General features: G+C 34.9%; 1 protein-coding gene across 8 annotated transcripts in view; it reads right to left on the bottom strand.

The window, feature by feature from the left end:
- Positions 1 to 23054, bottom strand: part of LOC105197099 (WD repeat-containing protein 81) — a 374845-nt gene that overhangs the window by 278615 nt on the left and 73176 nt on the right. For 7 of the 8 annotated variants that reach the window (XM_039450912.1, XM_039450914.1, XM_039450915.1 and 4 more), the window contains exons 6-7: positions 7189 to 7389; positions 2308 to 2453 (exon numbers count right to left, since the gene is read on the bottom strand). In XM_039450912.1, the coding sequence (XP_039306846.1) occupies positions 2308 to 2453; positions 7189 to 7389 (347 nt within the window). The remainder of the gene's footprint in view (positions 1 to 2307; positions 2454 to 7188; positions 7390 to 23054) is intronic. The other variant, XM_039450909.1, reaches the window with a different exon arrangement.

Raw genomic sequence — 23054 nt, 5'->3', positions numbered from 1 at the left:
ATATGACGTCGAAACTAAGGCTCAATCGTCCCAGTGGAAACGAAAAAACGCATCGCTGAAAGAGCTAAAGGCTATCCCAAAGATCGAGTTTGAGAAGTGTTTCGGGGATTGGAAGAAGCGCTGGCATAAGTGCATAATATCTAATGGTGACTATTTTGAAGGCGACAACATTAATGTAGACGAATAAATAAATATTTTTTTCAAAAAACAAAAATTCCCGGTATTTTTTGAACACACCTCGTATATGTCAAAGTCAAGGTCGTCAAAGGCTACTCCCCTAATGTGCACTTTTACCGAATACGCAAATAATAAACGCAATGTGAAATAAAGAAAGTAGTAAACGTAATGCAAAAGAAAATAACAGTGAGCGGATAAACGGCAGACGCTATAACGGACGGAAAACAGACGGACACTTCGCAGAACTATTTACAAAAAATCCGAAGACGGAAACAGACTGCGCTTAGGGCACAGCCTAGCGGCGTCGTACGTGTGCACCAGCGAGATCGCGTTATGTGGCAATCAACCGTGAGGCTAAAAATAGCCTTGCGCTGTTTACGACAGTCGAGCACTTGTAGGCCCAGTGAGCGGTCACAGCGGAAAGGGATGCAAGGTGTGGATCCGTACGGCGGTCTTCGTAGTGCGGCGCGTGGCGATTAATACCATTGATAATTTCCGGCGGGTGGCATGTCCACGCCAAGAGCACTTGATTGAGGCACGGAATTCCCGCACTCTTGGTCGTGGAGCGTTGCCGAGAGCAGGAAACTGAAGCTGGTTTTATGTCAAACAGACAAGATCGCTTGCCGGAGCTCAAGTCGCTTGAGCCCTCGGTACTCAACGGAAAAGGGGGATAGGAGCGGTTATTGACAAGAGTACCCCTCAAAAGCCAAGGCACTTGACTCCTCTTCTAGACCTGAGTAACGTCTCTTAGGCGAAACGGAACAGAAGAGAGCCTTAACTCTCGCGATCGGCCAGTTTATACATATACCCACATCCGAAGAGATCGGAAGCGCTCGGAAAGACGTCAGCTCTTGTCGGCGGCCAGCGTCTCCGCCAATTGAGACCGGATATACGCGGCAAAGTCGGTGTGTGTGTGTGACGTGGTGTCGACGGCCGCGCGAGCGTGTCGATGTATCGAGATCGGCCAAGTACAGCTGTACTGGCCGACGATAATTCGCTCGTACGGAGCATCTATTTAGGCGCTTCGATACAATTGTCGTTTTGTTTTAAAAAAACGCGTTGTGTATTTAACCCTGCGTTGGTGTGGTACCTTAAACTTACGTGCCTGCTGTGGTGGGATGACATACCCTATAGCAAAATATGCTTTGGAAATCCCAACACTTGAGTATATGCATCATAAGTGTACAGTTTTCATTTAAAACAGTGTAGTGTATCGGTAAATTATTGCCAACGTCTATAGCTCAAAGCTAGAGATCAATGCATGAGGTGTATCACATCAAAGCAGGGTTAAACATGGAGATCAGTTTCTTGTCAGGGTTATTATTGTTTGTCCAAGCATCTAAAAACTGTTTCAATTGTACAGTGAAACTGTAATGTTACAAATGTCGGTTTTATGTTGCGTATTAAACTTAGTGGTATTGCCTTCAATGTCTTTAATTACTTCGTGTATTGCTACTTTTTTGTTATTTGTATAAAGCATGCAAAAATTACTTCCCAATTGCAAAAGATTAGTTACTTCATTGTAACTACTTCGGAATAACGGTTTTCGAAAGGTTTATGAACCATTTCTCGTTTGTTTGATTGAGTGGATTAAATTCTCTTCCATTTGAAAACACAATAGATTCTTTGACTTTACTCATCTACTTGTTTGAATTGTATACAAGTTAACCAAATTATTGCTAATATAAAAAATAATATTAAAACTGTGAAAAAAATTAAATACAGAATAAACAATTATCGCCACGTTTTCGTTTCGTGACTCCAAATTCGGTCAAGAGCGGGATTTTTAAGCAATACGATTAAAAAAACTTTAATAAATTGTTTTTACATTAACCCGTCAATTTTCTATAAGTCAACTATGTTTTTTTTATAATTTAGATTTGTTATATTCCATCCTTTATTTACAACTTTAATTTAAACAATTAAGAGATATTTTAAGATATCGAATTTGTTTGGATTCGTATTCGTGCTCAACTCTAATTTGTCATTGTTCATTTATTTTTGTAAAAAAAATAATAAAATTTATATAGAAATTTTGAAAAAAATATATAAAAAAATTCAAGAAAAATTTTTGCCAATGAATAGAATTCATTGAACAAGATAATATTTGTTTGACAATATTGACAGTACTTGTAGCCGAAAGTCAAGTCTATCCAGTGATGTAATCTTTCCGAAACATAAAAGCTCTCCAATGCTTCTCTATGTTTTTCAATAAAATCCTCCGGAGAAGTTGCCCATGCTGGAATTTCTAAATCTGGTAAATCCTCGTGAATGGACTGTAAATAAAAAATACTTTAGACATAGAAAAAATGAAAATTAATAGATTCATGCGGATAGATACAGATAAGATTCCTGTGCGTAACCGCGGACAAATGCAGATAGAAATTCCGGCGTGTAGTGTACAAACAGAAACAGACAGAACTTCTGTACGCAATTGCGGACAGATACAGATAAAATGTTATTACGGACAAGATGCAGACAAAAACGGATAAGATCTACTGCAAATGCGGATTTTCTATCCGCATATTTTATTTGCAGATAGAACGGACAGCTTGCAGTTAGAAACCGATAGAAATCCTGTCCGTTTTTGTCTGTAATTTTTACCAGGGTCGCGCTATTATATTACTGTAAACTGATACCTTTTTCATTTACAATAAAACCTCGTTTAACCCTTAAACACACTGATCCCGTAAAATACGTAAACATTTTCGGGGAGACTTTTTCAACTTTGAGAAGTTATAACTTTGGTTTTAATCAACATTTTTCAACAAACTTTTTTTTTCACATGAAAGTTCAGAATCTCAGAAACACGATTGCATAATCGGCTTTGCCGAAAAATGATTTATTGTTAAATTGTAAAAGAAAAACCATTAAGCAAAAATTAGAAATTCAAAAATTCACTTTTCTTTTAAAAAATCATATCTCCGCAAGAAAAAACTTTTAAGAACTTTCAAATACGGCTTTTTAAAGCTAAAGAGTCATACTTTAAAAAAAATTATGGTATTGTCACTCCTTTTAAAAAATATAGTTATATAACAAAAAGAATATGAGGTATTTTTGGGTTTAAAAATCCTTCTTTTAAAAAAATCATATCTTTGCAACAAAAAACTTTTAAGAACTTTACAATACGGCGTTTTAAAGCTAAAGAATCATACTTTCAAAAAAAAAATTATGTCACTGTCATTTCTATTGAAATCATGGAGTAAGAGAATAGGAGACCAAACTCGATAGCGCGCGCGAAGCAAAAATGTTCCTGATTTATGTACCTTATTGGGAGGAAGTACGCTAAACGGAATAACTTCTTACCGATGGTCGCCATCTTTAAAAGCCTCTCACACATGCAAAATGTGATGAATTCACGATCACGCATACATCGCATACACGAGATCATATACGAGATGCCAGTTGTTACTCCGATTTTAAAAGAAAATGTTGAAAAATATCATTTTTATTGCAACATTTTTAACAACAAAGTAATATTAATTGAGAACTAATTGTAAATTGTGTACATCGTGTTACAAGCTGACAATGAGTCCAATAATCGGAAATGGAAAATAGAAGTTGCGTCAAACAAGCGACAGAGAGGTTATATTATAAAAAATTACATAATAATTATGAAATAGTATATTTGATTAGTAATTAATACGAAAACTTACATTTTAGGGATATAATGGAAAGAAATTTCACGGAAATATATCATGCATCAAATGAAATTAAATTTAAATATTTGCAACAGAACTTGAATTTAGTAGAGCTGCCTTCTTCGGATTGGGGATTTTTGACTGGAAACGACAAATTCTTTGGTTTACGAAAGTTGAAAGTGATTTTAGCATAAGAAAAAGAATTGCTATCTTTCCAAATTTACATATTAATATTTATATCGATGATGAGATTATGCCCTTTTCAAGAAATATTAAAGTATCGAGTATTAATAATTTAAATAAAATTTTGAAAACATTATATACTGTTTAATTTATACTTTTTTTAACTGTATATATATATATATGTATATATATATATGTATATATATATGTATATATATATATATATATATATATATATATATATATATATACTCCTTGTAATTGTATATATATTTTAAGGATAAAATAAGTGTGCATCCAAGGAAATTAAGGAAATTAAGGATTTTACATCGATAATTAAATTTGACAAGTGAAATGGAATCGACCGAGTCATTAAAGAAAACCAATAATCAATTTCGATTTTTGAAGACTATTTGTTTATTTATTCTGATATCAAACAGTTTAATATAAGGTCTGAGGTTTATATTTCAATTTGTATCGAAGTAACTTGAAGTCTTTATAATTACTTAATGTTGTACGATAAAAGTTTATTTGATATATCTATTCAACTTTTTTTAAATGATAGTACATTTTCATTATAAGAGAATATAAACTTAGTAGTTCATTAAATATCCGTTTCTATGTTCATTTCCTTTTTATTTATCACCATCATATACATTAACAGATGCATAAATTAACATAAACTTATGTAACAACATAAACTTGAGTAACAATATAAACTTAAAAAACATAAAACATTTAGAAATTATGTTTTTTGTTTTTTATAATTTTTATTCGTTTGTTTATTAATTTCATTTTCTGCTTGATTTTTTGGTTTACAAATAAATAAATATTTCAATATTCGGGTAGAAACACTGAACTCTATCAAAATACATGAAAAGTCAAGTTAGAGTAACTATTACAAATGGCGCTCATCCGTAAGAAGTTATTCTTTTCAGCGACCATCCTTCCAAGAGGGAACATAAAATGAGAACGTAATTGAAGTGCTGAGTTTAGCCTCCTATTCTCCTACTCCATGATTGAAACATATATTTACGTAAGAAGACAAATATAAGGTATTTTTGATTAACTCAAGGTGTCTAAAGTTGAAAATTTATGTGTTTGATAATATATTTCGGATCCTACGCAAAAGTTCTCTTTTTCACGGCACTATAGTATTTTATCTTTAGACAGAGTAACATACGCATACGGATCTGTTCGGACGCGTTTTGTCCAGTTTTTTTTTACATAAGATTACTCACAAAAAAGTTTCACTCACACACTATGGATCCCATTGATCTTAACAAAACTTTGCTAGCGTGCCGTCCAAATTCTAGTTGACTAAAAAAGTTGATCAACCATATCAATCAAAAGAGGAGATTTCAAACTTTTTTTACGTCTTGGTCCGATCTCGTATCTCATTCCGTCTTCACATAGTAAGCGTTCGAAACTTCATATGAGGTCTCTCAGACCCACTTATGTGTTTAAGGGTTAAATAACAGTCTAATCCCAGAGTTAATCTACCCGGCAACTTTCCTTCGTGCCCTGGTGTAACCTGAGCTTGTCCGCGCTCGTACAAACACAAGTTGTTATAAGTATAAAGATAGAGTGGTTGGTTCTGTGTGAATTAAGCTAACAATAAGTATTCAATATCGTTTTTGTATCGTTGCTATGTATTACATTATATCATGTCTTGTGTTTGTCTTTATGTCCGTTTGCAAGATCGTACGTTCTGTATACGTTTCGTGCTATTCTCAGAAATGTATTAAATAACTTGAATAAATCAAGAATTCCAACATTAACTTTATCCAATATAATTATAACATCGTCGACGAATAGATCGCAGCTTATAGCAAGTTACAAAAATCATTCCCACACGTTTAAAATTTACATTCCGTGGGATGCACATCTACGTTAATGATACCACTTCACGTTGTGGACAACCATCGTAAAACAACCAATAAGAAATTTTTGTTAATGTAAGCATTAAATTGCTGACCTTTATCGTTTGATTGTATTAACTTTTATTAACTCAATAATTTTTTTACAAATTTTCGTGCATGTTGCAAACTATCACGTATTGATAAGAGGCAAGTGAGCCTGAGACGTACATGTTTAGAAAGTGACTTTTAGTCATAATTATATATTTCAATATCAACATCTACATTATTGCTTTTATTTTGAACTATTTAATATTTACCTAACAACTTCTTATCCATCTTTCAACAATAAATAAGAAAAAAGGGTTTATAGAAAAAGAAATTCTAATTAGTCTTTGAACTTATTTCTTTTTTTCAAAGTGTACACACTGTGTACACGTGCCGGCAAGAATAGTATCTCTCGGCATTCTACGCATAACTGCTACGCAAATAAACAAAACAAATATGTATTATATATTCAAGTTTGTCCAATAAGTATCGAGACTGAAGTCATACAAAAAAATTGATTGAAGATATATGTACAGTGAGTTAATATTCTTCAAAATGTAACCCTCCTACAGTGGTATCTGTACACCGCTACCAGCGCCTTTTTTAGTCTTCATACGCCCCATGAAAGTCGGGGGCATATAACCACAAAGACTGTTCCAGCACCTCGTCAAAGCCGCCTCAATCTGTCTCGTTCCGATGGAACAAAAGAAATCGGAGGGGGAGGGGGGGAGTGATATCTGGACTGTAGGATGGTTGGGGCAGCGTTGCCACGTTGTGTTGGGTCAGTGCCTCTCTCATAATTAGCGGTGTGTGAGTAGGCGCATTGTCGTGATGGAGCATCCAGGTATTGGTGATCTTCCTTCGATCTCTCTCCCGACTTCTTTTTGTTCGCTCGGATCAAAAGGAGCCTGAAAGGACATCGTTTCAGGACGATTGAGATAGTCCAAACTTGGACGGGGTGCCTGAACAGTCTTGCCGATTTCCAGGAGGCGTATAAAGACTGGAAAAAGCGTTGGCAGCGATGTATTGATGCAAAAGAGTCATATTTTGAAGAATATTAACTCACTGTACATATATCTTCAATAAATTTCTTTTTATGTTTATTTATTCTACTTCAGTCCCGATACTTATTGGACAAACCCTGTACACCGGCAGGAATCGTGTCTCTTGACGTTATCAGAAAAATTGGCGTTTAAATGTAGAGGTACTAGCTCTGAGGTTCTCCTTGTTATTACGTTACGTATGCGCGCGTTACTTGTTATTACGGTACATTACGTTACCTTAAAAACACTGGGATCTATAAAAAACTGTGGTATACATTCATCGGGACTCCAATCGTGTAGTCTCTGAATCGAGACCGGATATTCTCCAGGTACCCATAACGGTCGTACATGTTTGCAAAGCACAGATTTATTATAGCGACGTGAAAGATACACATAATAAGTAATTTCCGACAAAACATCGGATACATGATGTCCGACCTGTAAATTAATATTGACTATTTAAAATAATAACAAAAAAACTCAATTTGATTAAAAATAACATAAAATAATAATGGAATATACTAGCCAAACAAGATTTTAATGTTATAAATAATATGATAAGTAGATTACACATACAGTACAAACGTTACAACTTTCGTTATGTCATGTTCATTGTCACTTATAAAAACAAAAACGATTGTCAGCTAAATATAATACGCAGAGATATGTAGTTTTTCGAATAAAGAATAAAGTTAAAGTTAAAAAACAAATAAAGAATAAAGTTAAAGTTTTATTTATAAATAAAAATAATTCTTTATTTTTAAATAAAAATTTAAAAATAAAATTCGAATATTTTATTCGTCTACTTCGAATAAAATATTCATATATGAGATCTGTAAATAATGTAATGAGACCAACTGCGTACTGCACGATTTAGCAAGACTGCGGAAACGACGCTCTTATGATATTTACTTTAACTCCTCATAAATATTCCAATAAATTTCAATTCGGACGCGTCATTACGCTAATTTTGTAGATTTTGCAAAATAGATTTTTGTTGTGTCACGAAAATGGAGACTCAAAATTTTGAAAATGTGTAAACAAGTTTTGTGTGAAACTTGGGGTAAACAGTTATAAAACATTAAAAGAAAACATTGCTAATTATTCAATGCTCCATCACAACAATGCTCCCTGCCACACAGCATTGTCTGAAAAAAAATTTTTAACGAAAAAAAGTATTCCTCTGATGCCGCGGTCCCCCGCGGTACTACTCCCTTGATTTGAGTCCGTGTGACTTTCTTCTATGGCCAAAAGGAAATGCCGTATTGAATTAAAGGAGTGTCCCAAAGGACGTTATTGGGAGACGGTGGAAAATATTGAAAAGACCATAAGCAACAATCTGAAAGCTATTCACTCAACGTGTTCCAGCACTGTTATAAAAAGTAGAAATGACGTCTGTAGCGATAGCCTTCTAAAAGAACTATTTTGAAAAAGATAAACAAGACTTGTGAAACAACCGATATTCGTTAATGCGCGGAATTTAGTTCGCGGCCAGATTAATGAAATAGGTTCGAGGCGGGAGAAAAAAAAAATCTATGCATGGTTTCAAATTAGGTTGAACAAAAACATAACATTTATTCTTAAGAGTAAAGCTTCTAAACAGTACAATTACAAGTTTGTGAGCCGGAGCAATATTCTCTCGGCGCTTTTACATGAAAATAAGAATGAAAAAGACGGAGAGTATATACGCACGCGGTTGTGCAAATCTCACAGAATAAAGAATATAATTTGATATAATTTAATATTTCAGACAAAAAAGTGAATGATATCGGAAAAAAATACAGTGTGCTATTTACAAATTATTTACAGGTAGCCTTGCCCGCGAGACCGCGGAAAATCCCGTTATTCTTAGAACCGGCATCGTCTTTTCGGGGTACCGGAAAACAATAGCCTGGCAGCCGCGGCTGCTGAGTTTCTGGACGCGGTTGTATTTACATTTGGCGGAGCGCGGGGTACGGCGCCGAATATGCGGGCTATCCCGGTACGCTAGTCAAGTTAATTATCTTCGCGGCGCGATTGGCTTATTGTTAGTAGCCGATTGATTTTGTATCTGGCCAGCGTGGAGTCGCCGGATTTCGTCGGAAACGCCGGAACTGCCGAGTACCTCGGCAGCGGCAAAGAACCTTTACCGCCTTGGTCTCAAAGGTGACTGCGAGAAAGAGAAATGTGCTTTCTCGACAATTTCGGTTTGTCGAGTACCTCGGCTAGCGGCAAAAAACTTTTACCGCTACTTATTACCGAAGAGGAGTTTCGGGTCGGGATCAGGATTGATAAATAGATGCCGAGTGTGCGAGCGGAAGCATTTACGAGTATACCCCCTGGCTCGCACGCTCGGCTGTTCTCGTGCGATCTCGTTTTATCTCGAGATTTTATTTCGAGATTTTCTATCTCTCCACCGACCGCTAGTACAGACGCGGTTTCACGGGAATTTCTTCTTGTGACTAATTGGTAATGCGCGTGCGCGCAACCTACTATCGCGCAACCTACTATCGCGCAGATCTGTCTCGTGCTAACCACAACCACCTTCGGCCATTAGCGGTGTTATCGTTGTGGAAGCGTTTAGATAAGCGCGAGCGCGCCTTCTGTTAAAGCCAAACAGCGGCTTCCGGCTGATGTTCGCGGGGAATAATGCATGTAATATGCATGCATTGTTACACTTGTAATTTGAACAGAAATACATTGTTAAAAAAAATCAGTCTCATTACTTTACTTACAGACCTCGTAGTTTCAATTCATAAATAAAACTTATTATTTGTTATTCCTTACTAAGAAAATTACACATTTTATCGATCATTACGTTTCCATAAACATACAATATTTTTAAAAAATTATATAAATATTATTAAAAATAATATTAAAATAATATTCCAAAAATATTATTTTGAGAATATAATTTTTTTGTTAATATTATAGAAATATTGTATTAATAAGTAGTATTAGTTATATTAATATATAAGTTAACAGTATTAGGGGCTCAGAGAATTAAATCAAATGTATAAAAGTAATCCCAATAAAGAGTCGACACACGTGTTCGCGTGTAAAATATAATTTTATTATTTAATAAAAATTATCAATTTAAACATTTCGGTTCTATGGACCATTTTCAGTATAATGTTAGAGATATACATTAACAATTATAACAATAATTACAAACATTAATTATAAGACAGACACATGAGGCGCATTCCACTTAATGCTCGTAACAATTGCGAGTATTATTTGTCCTTATTTAATATTTGGCAAACAACAAAGATAACATGATTCCATGAGCGTTGCGAACGTTAAGTAGAACGCGCCCATGGTCGACTAACAATAACGACTACAAAGGGCTGTCTGCGATAGGTTGCACATCTTCATCGTCAAGTCAGTCATGCTTATCGTACTCGTAAAAATTAAAGGAAACTGAAACAAAATATATCTCGTTAATATGCAATAAAAATTTCACGTGATGATTCTAAATGCGACTATGTAATTTTTAATTATGAGTAGACTTATAAAAGTGTAAGTATCCTCGACATGACAGGGCTGGTAAAATGATGAATGGAATAGTTGATGCCCGACGGGTCATGCGAAACAGAAGGCAGAAAGAAGGTGAACCAACAAATATGTGCGGATATGTCTGACAAAGCAAATGCCTTAGTGAAGCAGCTTAAACTTACTTTTAAGAACAAAAGTGTGCAAATATCGCGCCCGTGTAGGAAAGGGGGAGCTAATGATATCGGTAATTTTGATGACTCGATTATGTCATGACATAGCTTCGGAATTGGCAAAAACGGGCCAGGTACCAGTGTCGGAGGTCCAAATTGGCCCAATTAGATCTACGAAAAATAGGCTGTTTTCAGTCTAAGCTAGATGCCCACTTTCGAGCACGGTTAAAATAGCCGAGAGGCAGATTGCGAATAGATTGGTCAATAGCAAAGTTAGAATATTTAAGTCCAAGAGCATTGTAATGTTTCAGATTCATGACAATTAGTCATACTCAAGAGCGCTGTCCAAGTACAGAAGACAAAAGCAGTAATTGTTTTAACTGTGGTAGTAGCGGTCACCGCGTCTCGAGCTGCCAATTGAAGCAGTTCTGCCCAATATGCGTACGGACAAGATTAAATTCGGACTTTAGGCCAGGAGGGCTGTGCTCTGGTTCCGCCAAGGAGGGATAATCACTTCGTCTACAGGGACGCCACCCAGTTCAAGATCTGGCATGGAGCCATCCAAAATAAGAGCCCCAATTAATAAAAGGAACGACGACCAAATTTTTAAATCGCCTCCTAAATCGGCATTGGCGGCTGATCTTTGCTGAGGCAATGAGAGGCGGTCGTGATCTGGATTGAGGCAGAGAAGGGTTCAGGTAGAGACCCAGGTAAGAATGGCAAGTAATGATGTTCCAGAGAAGACTCTAAAGCTACTACACGATCCCATTTTGAAGACTATATCGGAGATTGCAGGAAAAGACAAACAACCTGATGAAAACTACCCAAATGACAAAAAAACCTTCGATGATACGGCGGATGCGCTCAGCAAAGAAATCATGAAGGTTAGCATGGAAACGCGGGCGTTTCCAAGATCAGGACACTAGAAAATAAAAATAGCTTTTATAATTCAAATAAATTTGAATCATAGCAAAACGGCTTAAGATCTCTTGGTTGAAAGAATCGGAGAATATAATGCGAGTTTAGCTGCAATATCAGAACCGCATTCAGTGCCAGAGGACACTAGGTGATACACATCCTCGGATAGAGTTGTGGCCATTAGCTGGCAAAGAACAAACTTTCTGCAATCATGTTTACTGTTAAAGTCCGGAGAGGGAATTATAGCTGTAAAGTGGAACGCTCTTGTTGTTAGCTGTTATTACTCCCCAAGAAGATATTTGGCACAGTTTGATCAATTTCTGTACGTATTAGTAATTAATCGTTAAAAAATATAGCATGGAATCTTTACTTATAGTGGATGACTTTAATGCTAGGGTATATGGATGAGATGTAGCGACCAATCAGCGTGGCAAACCTATGCTAGAATAGGTGGTAAACCTTAAGTTAATCCTATTGAACAGGAGATTGGAACCCAAGTGTCTTCACCCGCAAGGATCGTCCGTCGTGTATATTTCTTGAGCAAATTGTGGCGTGGTTGGCCAGGTAGAAAATTGGTTTGTACATCGTAAGGTGTACTCGCGATTAGACCATCAATATGTTTACACTGATATAAAGTCTAGACTCGCAAACGAGAAAATTTAAATTGATAAACTTCGTATTCCCACAACAAAATATTAAAATTATAGACGCTAATAAACTTATGGAACGTGGTTGGAGGATGGCTGATCCAGATAGTCCTGCCGCGGAATGGGCTAAGTGGTTTGAAAGATCTTACGTAAAGGTGATGGATACTGCCATAGCATGCTGTAAATCGTAATTCCGCCAACCGATGTACTGGTAGAATAATGATGTCGCTTAATTTTGAAGTAAATGTAATAAATGTAGAAGACGTACCATGAGAGCCAAAAAAAGAAGTTATCTGAAAGTATCACGGCAGCTGGGTCTAAGGTTAAAACAAGCTAGAAGAGAACTAAAGTGGCCATCTTTAGAGCCAAAACCAAAGCCTGGGATGAACAACTTAACTCCCTATATGTAGACCCCTAAGGAAAACATACAGACCGATCACAAAGAGAATGCGCGGCTCTGGATCGGCCATATGTGAGACACTTCCCAGGCACAAGCTAAATAACATCATTGACGGGCTTTTTCCGACACATTTGGAAGACAAAAAACAGTTAATAAACTGAGACGAAGAGAACAAAGTCTTTGAAGAAAAAGTCGCAATGGCCATTTAAAAAGGTTGGTAATAATAAAACGCCAGGCCCAAATGGGATATCGGGCAAAGTAATTAAACAGCTAAGTTGTTTCTGCCTCATCTCAGTGCATTCAATAGATGTTTGATGGAAGGTCATTTGTCGGCTTCTTGAAAGGTAGCGCGTTTGGTATTGATTAAAAAAGATGTCAAATCTAAGGATCTCCCTTCATCGTACAGACAGATCTGTTGTCCGGGATCGGCAAGCTATTAAAGCAGATTGTAGCCAGGTGTTTGATTAATTAGTTGGACAAATTTGAAGAAATCTCTGTGTTGCAGTTTGGTTTTCGGCAAGGCAGGTCTACGATAAATGCCATCAAACAGACAAGGAAGACCTTGTCCAAGAGGCAATTAGAGATAAAGGTGCTGCTGTTATTGTAGATTTGAACATCAGCAACGCCTTCAACTCGCTACCGTGGAATATAGTTAAAGAGGCTTTATGGAAAAAAGATGTCCCTGATTATTTAAAAGCGTCAGTAAATAGTTACTTTAAGGAACGCGACCTGGTATTTGTAAATTGCGAAGCACGATTAGTGCGCCGGAAAGTGTAGAATACTACAAAAATCAATGTTGGTCTTTGTGTTCTAGAATGTCACATTCAACACGGTAGAAGTGGAGCTTCCTGAAAGATGCACTGTAATATGCTATGCGGCTGACACATTACTGGTTACAATTGATGAGCAAAAAGAGAATACGGTGGCTAGATCTAATGTTGTTTTAGCAATGCTGTGTCAAAAAATTCGAGACCTTAGCCTTAGTATGACCCCCGTCAAGATTAAAGCCATGACATTTACAAGATGTAGAAATCGGACACTTATCAATGCGCTGATAGTGGTGAAAGGGACTTTGATCAAAGTAAAAGCTAACATTAAATATCTTGGTAATAGACAGGAAGTGGAATTTTGTGAATCACTTTGACAAGATCATTCCAAAAACTGAGAAAATGGCGATAGCTTTATCTCGTCTAATGCCAAATCTGAGAGGGCCATGAGAGCAACGTAGAAGGCTCTATTCCAACGTGATGCATTCCGTCCTGCTGTACGGTGCTCCCATCTGGGCGGATGCAATTGCATATAATAGACGAGTACTTAAGAAGCTCCAACGTGTGCAAAAAAAAGTGGCTTTAAGGGTCATAGCGGCTTACTATTGTCATATGATGCGGCAGCCATTCAACCCTTAAACACGTAAGTGGGTCTGAAAGACTCCATATGAAGTTTCGAACGCTTTCTGTATAAAGACGAAATGAGATAAGAGGTTCAGATCAAGACATAAAAAAAGTTTGAAATCTCTTCTTTAGATTGATATAGTTGATCAACTTTTTTGGTCAACTAGAATTCAAACGGCACGTCAGCAAAGTTGTGTTAAAGTCAATGCGACCCATATAGTGTGTGAGTGAAACCTTTTTGAATTTTACAAAAAAGCTGAACAAAATGCGTTTGAACAAGTCGGTTCGCGGATGTTACTCGCATATACTCTGTCTAAAATTGGAATATTATAAAATGCTGTAGAAAAAGAAGTTTTTTCCGAAATATATCATGAAACACATCAATTTTCAATTTTAGACACGATTTAATCAAAAATACCTCATATTCGCCTTGTTACATAAGTACATTTTTTAATAGAAATGATATGACAATAATATAATTTTTTTTAAAAAGATGAATCTTTAGCTTTAAAACGCTGTATTATAAAGTTCTTCAAAGTTTTTTGTTGCAAAAATATGATTTTTTTTTTAAAGTGGATTTTTAGATAGACTATTTTTGCCCAAAAATACCTCATATTCTTCATGTTACATAATTATACTTTTTAAAAGGAATGACTTTATCAAATTTTATTTTGAAAATGTGACTCTTTAGCTTTAAAACGCCGTATTTGAAAGTCCTTATAAGTTTTTTGTTGCAAAGATATGATTTTTTGAAGGAAAAGTGAATTTTTGACATTTTTCATTTTTGCTTAATGGTTTTTCCTTTATAATTTCACAATAAATTATTTTTCGGCAATGCCAATTGTGCAGTCACACCCCTAAGTTTCTAAACTTTTATTTAAAAAAAAAAAATTGTAGAAAAATATTGATTGTAATCAAAGTTATAGCTTCTCAAAGTTGAAAAAGTCTCCCAAACCCAAAAATGTGTTTCCGTATTTTACAGAATCGGTGTGTTTAAGGGTTAATATACTTGCTAAAGCATACGCGCGAGTCTACCAAAAAATAAATACAGCCGTGAAAAACAAAGTGCAACTATAAGTAAAGAATAAACGGATAATTCAGTTCCGGGAGAGAGAGCTATCGGTGGCTGAGTAAGACAAGGAGTTAATCACCCCCCCCCCCCTAGATTACCCAGGTAAGAAAGTGTGAAAGAGATTAGCTCCAATATTAGAGGTTTGATTATCTAGAGACAGAAGGTGTATAATAACATTTAGGATCACGCAAATGATGACGGGACACGGGGTGTTCAATTACTATTTAAATAGAATAAGAAGCGCAGAAATGGCGGTGTGTTTCCATTGTAATCGGGACATTGATACGGCATATCATACTCTGGTAGAATGCGAATCATGACAAGATGTTAAAGAACAACTGTTTGGGGCAGAGCTAGACCTTGACCTAGTTTTAGAAAAGGAAATCATGGATGAAGAAAAATGGAGTATTTTTAACATTATTGCAAGGTCGTAATAAAAAAAAAGGAATGAGCTGAACGCGTTAAACAGGGAGAAATACATCATGGTCGCAGACATCGTCGTAAGCATAAGTAGCAAATCATTTTTTTACGTTCTATATTTTTATTATAATCATTATCATTTCTATTCATTAGTTAATTAAACTACTGAAAAGTATAAATTAATTTATAGGTATATAGGGTATTTCTTAAAAAGCGCCCACCAATTATATAGTGTTATTCCTTGCTAAAAACTAAGTCAAAAAGTCCTAAACCATTTTTTTCTATAATGCTTAATAAAACAGTAATTATTAAGTAAAGCTAATCCAGTCAGCGCTGTCTTTTAAACAGACATATAATGAAGTTGCAGAGGCAACTAGCAACATAGCGGCGAGCGCTCACGTGCACTACCAGGCACGCGGTTTATCGAAGTAGTTTGTTTAAAGAACAGCGCTGATTAGATTAACTTTATTCAATAATTGCTGCTTTATTAAATATTATAAAAAAAATTCATGACTCAGTATTTAGCAAGGAATAACACTATATAATTGGTAAATGCTTTTTAAGAAACACCCTGTTAATGTAATTAAATTATCAGCAATAGTATAAGCGGATAGAATGCAGAGCTGAGTGTGACCGGGCAAGTTGGCCTTAGATATATGCACTGTATGTGTGCAGCTAACACACTTATGTGTTATACAGCGTCAAAGAGTCCAATGGCATCTGGCGCTTGAAGAGAAGATTCGAGTTGATTGAATAAATATGGATGTTCCTGAGTCTATTAGAAAGTAGATTCATCCTTATAAGAATAGGAAACCAAAATGATGTAATTTGCGAATTATACGAAAAAGATTTAGTCTAGTTGAATTGAAATCCGTTGTAACGAGAGCTAACATAAAGGAATTGATTACCCCCTAAAGTAATAACGTATTGCTGATTCCAGAGAACGGCCAAATGCTGTGTTAGGATATACTTAAGAAAATTTTTAGGGAGTAGAAGACGATGCGTGTAGTGGAATCTATAGCAATGTACTCGCATCGAATCCTTCACACTTTGGTGTATGAGACCCAAGACGTCTTCCCCTCCTGATCAGACAATGTCTGCTTTGTCGGGTTTGTTCGGACGGCTGTAAGCAAAAAAAATTGCTCTCTGATTAGCCCCGGTTGACCGGGGGCAGTTTCGTCAGTGGATGAAGGCTTTGTGAAGATTTCCTTCTTCTTCGGCAAACAAAAAAAAGTGCAAGCAATACTGTTGACGGTTGAAAATCATACAACACACTGAGACGGTCGTACTGTTGTACATGCAGAAAAGAAATAGAAACTATCATTTGGAAAATATTTCGGAGTAAAATAGTTCAAAAAGAGCAGTGTCGGTTTAAAAGTTGAGAGACTGTTTTTGCTTTTAAATAAATATGTACCATCTGTTGCTGATTTCTAAGTATCTTGCTTAAAAATTTTTCTTTGTCTAATATTTCTAGTCAGAATTAGCAGAAGTAACCAAAATTAAAAAATTAAATAAATAGACCAAAACAATCATAGAAGAATTTTTATCGGGTATAAATATTACAACACGAAGATCTAACTATAATCGTCTCAGCTTATCTTACTTAATTTATTGCATACAATTTGTGGTTTTGAATCAAGATCAATTTAACCCTTAAACATGTAAGTGGGTCTGAGAGACCCCATATAAAGTTTCGAACGCTTACTGGGCTAAGATGGAATGAGATAGGAGGTTCGGACTAAGACGTAAAAAAAGTTTGAAATCTCCTCTTTCGATTGATATGGTTGATCAACTTTTGGTCAACTAGACTTCAAACGGCACAGCAGCAAAGGTTTGTTAGAGTCAATGCGCCATATAGTGTGTAAGTGAAACATTTTTTGTGAGTATTTTACATAAAAAACTGAACAAAATACGTTTGAACAGGTCGATTTGCGGATGTTACTCGCATATACTCTGCCTAAAATTGGAATACTATAGAATGCTCTAGAAAAGGGAGTTTTTCCGAAATATATCATAAAACACATCAATTTTCAATTTTAGATACAATTTAATTAAAAATACTTCATACTCGCCTTGTTACATAAGTACATTTTTTAATAAAAATGACAATTATATAATTTGTTTTGAAAGTATAAATTTTTAGCTTTAAAACGCCGTATTGTAAAGTTCTTAAAAGTTTTTTGTTTCAAAAATATGATTTTTTTTTTAAGTGGATTTTTAGATGCCCAAAAATATCTCATATTCTCCATGTTACATAAGTATACTTTTTAAAAGGAATGACTTTGCCAAATTTTATTTTGAAAGTGTAACTCTTTAACTTTAAAACACCGTATTTGAAAGTCCTTAAAAGTTTTTTGTTACAAAGATATAATTTTTTAAAGGAAAAGTAAATTTTTGACCATTTTCTCATTTTTGCTTAATGGATTTTCCTTTATAACTTCACAATAAATTATTTTTCCGCAATGCTAATTGTGCAGTCACACTCCTGAGATTCTGAACTTTCATAAGAAAAAAAAAATTGTTGAAAAATATTGATTGTAATCAAAGTTATAGCTTCTCAAAGTTGGAAAAGTCTCTCAGACCCAAAAATGTGTTTCCGTATTTTACAGGATCTGTGTGTTTAATTAAGGGTTCACTTTTTTAATTAAAGTCCTAGTTCATTTATTTTTTATATCAAATATTTTTGATATAAAAAATAAATGGTTTATTAAAATCTTTCTAATATTAATATTCCTATTGAGATACAAGATTTGTTGCAATTTCGTGAGGGATTCTTTCTCCCTCCCAACAATATCAAAACTACAACAATCAAATTTGTAAAACACGTCAAAAACAATATTTACTGACTGAGAGTTGAAGATCCGTACAGGTTTAGAAATAAAGTGTTTCCATTGTTGGCAAGTATTAACAAATATAGGAATAAATTAAACAACAAGATATTCTTACTTACACATAGAAATACTTACGTATAATTAAATAATTCATAACAAATAATCTAAAATTTCTTTTTATTCATGTCAATGCAAGCACAATAGTAGTGATTACATTAATTAACAAAATAACAAAATGGAACAATTACTATCCAATAATAATACCTTGTCTAAAACGTAATCCGGTTAACAAAATAATTTTGAATTTAAAAATTATGTTAAAAGAAATGGAAACAAGCAGACTTAATTATCACCGTTATCTACAACAAGCTCAATACCTCCAATCCTATATTACTACTTGCATATGGTTTATTAAAAATATATAGGTAAGACAATCCACTACGTATCATTACTTCTTCCACTCCTCTACATAATCTAGCTATCTTTCTACATAAAAAAATTCACACTAGTTTACCTCTTCCAAATAGTTATATTAAATAGTTATATTAAAAACACTTTTTACTTCGTTAAAGTGTTGAGTTATCAGATTTAGAAATACCTAATGAATCACCACATTCATTAGACGTAGTCTCTTTGTTCACAAATGTACATGATTTAGTTATTGAGAGTCTAAACAAGAGATGGCATTTCATCCAAAAAAGACTGTAATCCCGAATAAATTTATGCATGCGATTAAGTTAGTTCTTAATTCCACATTTTTACAGTTTAATAACAGATAATATTCACAAACCTTCGGCGTCCCTATGGATGATAATATAATACTTGCAATACACTTGAACCAAATAAATAAATTATTAGATATTTTCAATTCATCCCAGACTTCAGTTTTCGATGGAGTCGGGAGAAAAAAAAATAAATTTTCGTAACCATACGAACATAATTAAAAAACGATCTCATATACGTCTAATATCAAAAATTAAAAATAAAGGCTACTGACAATGAGAGTCAGCGCGGATATAGGTGCGCAATCACAATTATTAATGTTATTATAAATATTTAATCATCTTAATAAAAGTGAACAAACATTTCGACACTTTCATCCCCAACGTATTGACAATGGAATCTTAAAAAAATCTAGCCATCATCAGTCCACAAAGCAAGAACAATTGAGTCATCAATGGTTTGCCAAATCCGTAGTGGCATGTTTACACGTAACAATGTCGAAGATGACACTTCTCAATTGAAACTGATAAAAACTAATCAAGCCTTGGATAATGCTTATCATTAAGAAATATTTTTTTGCCAAAAGTACACAATCAGAAGTTTTTCGCTCCGCAAAGAGACGTGCTTCTTTAAAATTTTCTTTCTTATCACCTATATTTGCAAAAAAATAGGAGAGAACAGTAATAGATTTAATTGGTAAAGCTCTTATTCTTTCAAACCCCAGTTTTCATGAAAAATATTTTGACAAAATAACATTTTAATAAACGGATATACACTAGAGATCATTTTCACAAATATTAAAAAGAGACTACACAGTAGATTTGTATAGGTTAACTGTTTAAATGATAACTCGTAAGAGCAACAAAATAAAGAACAAACCAGATTTTTTACAATTCTATACATTAATAATTCATCAGATAGATTTAAAAAAATTTTTTCAAGAATTCTATAGTACGTTTGGCTTATACAGGCTTAAATAAGCTTATTGTTAGTAAAATCAAAGTGCAAAAAGATAAACGTCTAAAAGAATCATATTCGAATGTTGTACATGGGATTAACTGCAGGGTCTGCGATACGTCTTATGTGAAACAAACAGATAGACAGCTAAAAATGAGAATAAGTGAACATAGAAATGACAAAAATACTGATCAACACTCTGTATCACAAAACACAAGGTTGATATGCAGTATAAATTCAATTGAAATAAGGTAGCAATATTAGACAATGAATAATTCTTAAACAAGAAATTTATTTCAAAGATAATACATATTCAAAAGCAAAAACAAGCTTTCAAACTTTAAACACATGCTCTCTTTCACCCATTGTACTACAAATTATTCTCTGAAAGCTAGTATTTTCATTTCTTTTCTACATGTAGGTACAACAGTACGTTATAACAGACTCACAAGTAAACTTACAGAGGTGTTAATCACTAATTTTAATGAAACTTTTCATATGTGTAAAACTTTGAAAAATATTTGACACGTATTTTTTTATTGGCAATAGTCCATCTAAAAAGTGAAAACTACCCTTTAAAGGTAAGGGATAGATTTAACATATTAAGTGTAATAAGTTGAAAATTTTAAAAAGTAAAATGTGTTAGGAGGTTTTTGGGGTCGCTGAAACTAAATCTCATGTCAAAAGTATGAAATTCAAAATGGCCGATCCAATATGGCGTCCAGATACATTAAAATTTTTATTATTTTTTGTCAAAATGAGTAAATATTCTTATCATCACAAAATTAAAATTTCCAATTTTTGAGTCGATAATTTTAAATATGGTGTTAAAGATATAAAATTCAAAATGGCGGTTTCAATATAGCAGCTATACATGTTAAAATTAATAATTTTTGCACAAAAAGTATTGCTTACAAAGTCCTTACCTTTCGGGATGCTTTTTTTACAATGAGTCCCCTTGCCTCTCACCTTTCGGGGTACTTTTTTACACTGAGTCCCCTTGTCCTCTTTACTCATTTTGACAAAAAATAATACAAATTTTAATGTATCTGAACGCCATATCGGATTGGTCATTTTGAATTTCATACTTTTGATATAAGATTTATTTTCAGCGAGCCCAAAAATCTTTTAACCCATTTTACTTTTTAAAATTTCATATTATACGAAATAAGTATCTGGACGCCATATTAGATTGGACATTTTGAATTTCATACTTTTGACATAAGATTTAGCTTCAGCGACCACAAAAACCTCGTAACACCTTTTACTTTTTAAAATTTTCAACTTATTACACCTAGGATGTTAAATCTATTCCTTACCTTTAAAAGAAAGTTTTCACCTTTTAGAGTGAACCATTGTAAAAAAAAAGTGTTAAATATTTTTCAAAGTTCTACACATATGCAAAGTTTCATCAAAATCGGTGATTAACACTTCCGTAGGTTTACTTGTCAGTGTGTTGCTTGATTTCCAATTGGCAACAGTATTACTTACACTTCACTTTTGTAAGTCTACTTTATAATTAAAAATTACATAATCGCATTCAAAATCATCAAAATTCTTATTGCATGTCTACGAGATATATTCTGTTTCAGTTTCCTTTAATTTTTACGAATACGATGAACATGATTAATTTGGCAACAAAGATGTGCAACCCACCGCAGGCAGCGTTTTGTTGTAGTTAGTCGACCATGCGTCTATCTTACAATTAGCATTTTTAATTATTGTTATAATTGTTAATATACAGGGTGTAACAAAACTATCGCACCTGAAGTATATCATAGGCTAGAAGACATAAATCCAAGTCAAAAAATCCTGAGTCATTTTTTGATTTGAGCCTTCTGTTAGATGTCATACGATGTTAAAGTTAACGTATCACCTCCCGTCTATACAAGAAAAACAGAGACGGACAATAAACGGGCGCGCGGGCGAAGCGGAGCTGACAAATTACGCGGCGGGAGAACAACGATGCGGAGCGAAATGGCTGTACACACATACACACACGCGCGCGCGCGCAGCCACGCACACGCACATTACGCGCGCACGCGCTCACTTGCTCTCTCTCTCTCTCTCTTTCTCCTCCTTCCACCTTGTTTAAAAAAATCTTAAACATCCTAAAATGCACAACTAAAATAAACGTTTCGGCGTTTATGTATCAATTTAGTGTAAATTAATTAATTGTTTGATTCATTACGGTTACAATAAATGTTCCAAGTGTGCTTTTTCTACTTCAATACACATTCTTGCTCTTTTTCGTACATATTTAACGCTATATCGTCTAAATTATTTTCCATTGGGACTAGTTGTTGAATACGCGCCCAAGAGCATGGGCGTTGTATGCGCGCGTACCCTACTTCACCGGTTGGTGGCTACCGCGAGTCGAGGAGACAGAACGTGTATGGCTCTCCCCCGCCCAAGACTGAGACCGCGTGTGATTGTAAAGAGTTATCTCCGCGACTTTTGTAATACTGTTTGAACTCTGCTTGATAGTAATAAAGTCATTCATTTTCGTTGTAAACTCGAGGGACATTTTCTTTCTTGTAATCCGAATATCCCGACCGCAACATCGTGGCGACCGTGACAGGACAGTGATTAGAGTTGCTGGTCATTTCATTTAAGCAGAAATTCAAGGAAGTGTTTAACAATGGATCAAGTGAAGTTAATACAGAAAGTAACAAGAGCAGCCTTTACAAGGGCATATACTTCCTTTCGAGCGGAGAAAGAGAGAGGGTCGTCGGACCTAACCTCACTTCAGGTACAGTTCGCGCTCGTTCGAGATAAAGCGAGCGAGCTCAATGAGTTGAGCCAGAAGCTGCGAAACTTGATGATTCAAACTGGAGAATCGGAAGAAAACATCTGCAAAGAGATAGAACATGCGGATGAGTACGCGGCAAAATATCATCAAGCGAAACTTGAGTTAACCCAGCTGACGGAACAGCAAGATACTCGAGAGGCGGGAACGTCGGTACCAGTGCTGCGGACACATCCTACGATTGCAACACAGGAAAGTATACGCGCGCTTAAATTGCCGAAGATCGAATTGAGGCGATTCGGAGGTGACATTAAGGATTGGCTGCCGTTTTGGAACACATTTAAGAAA

This window comes from Solenopsis invicta, chromosome 6, assembly GCF_016802725.1.
Source record: "Solenopsis invicta isolate M01_SB chromosome 6, UNIL_Sinv_3.0, whole genome shotgun sequence".
Lineage (NCBI taxonomy): Eukaryota > Metazoa > Arthropoda > Insecta > Hymenoptera > Formicidae > Solenopsis > Solenopsis invicta.
The sequence above is the reverse complement of the archived record's forward strand: the minus strand, read 5'-3'. Positions and strand labels throughout refer to the sequence as shown.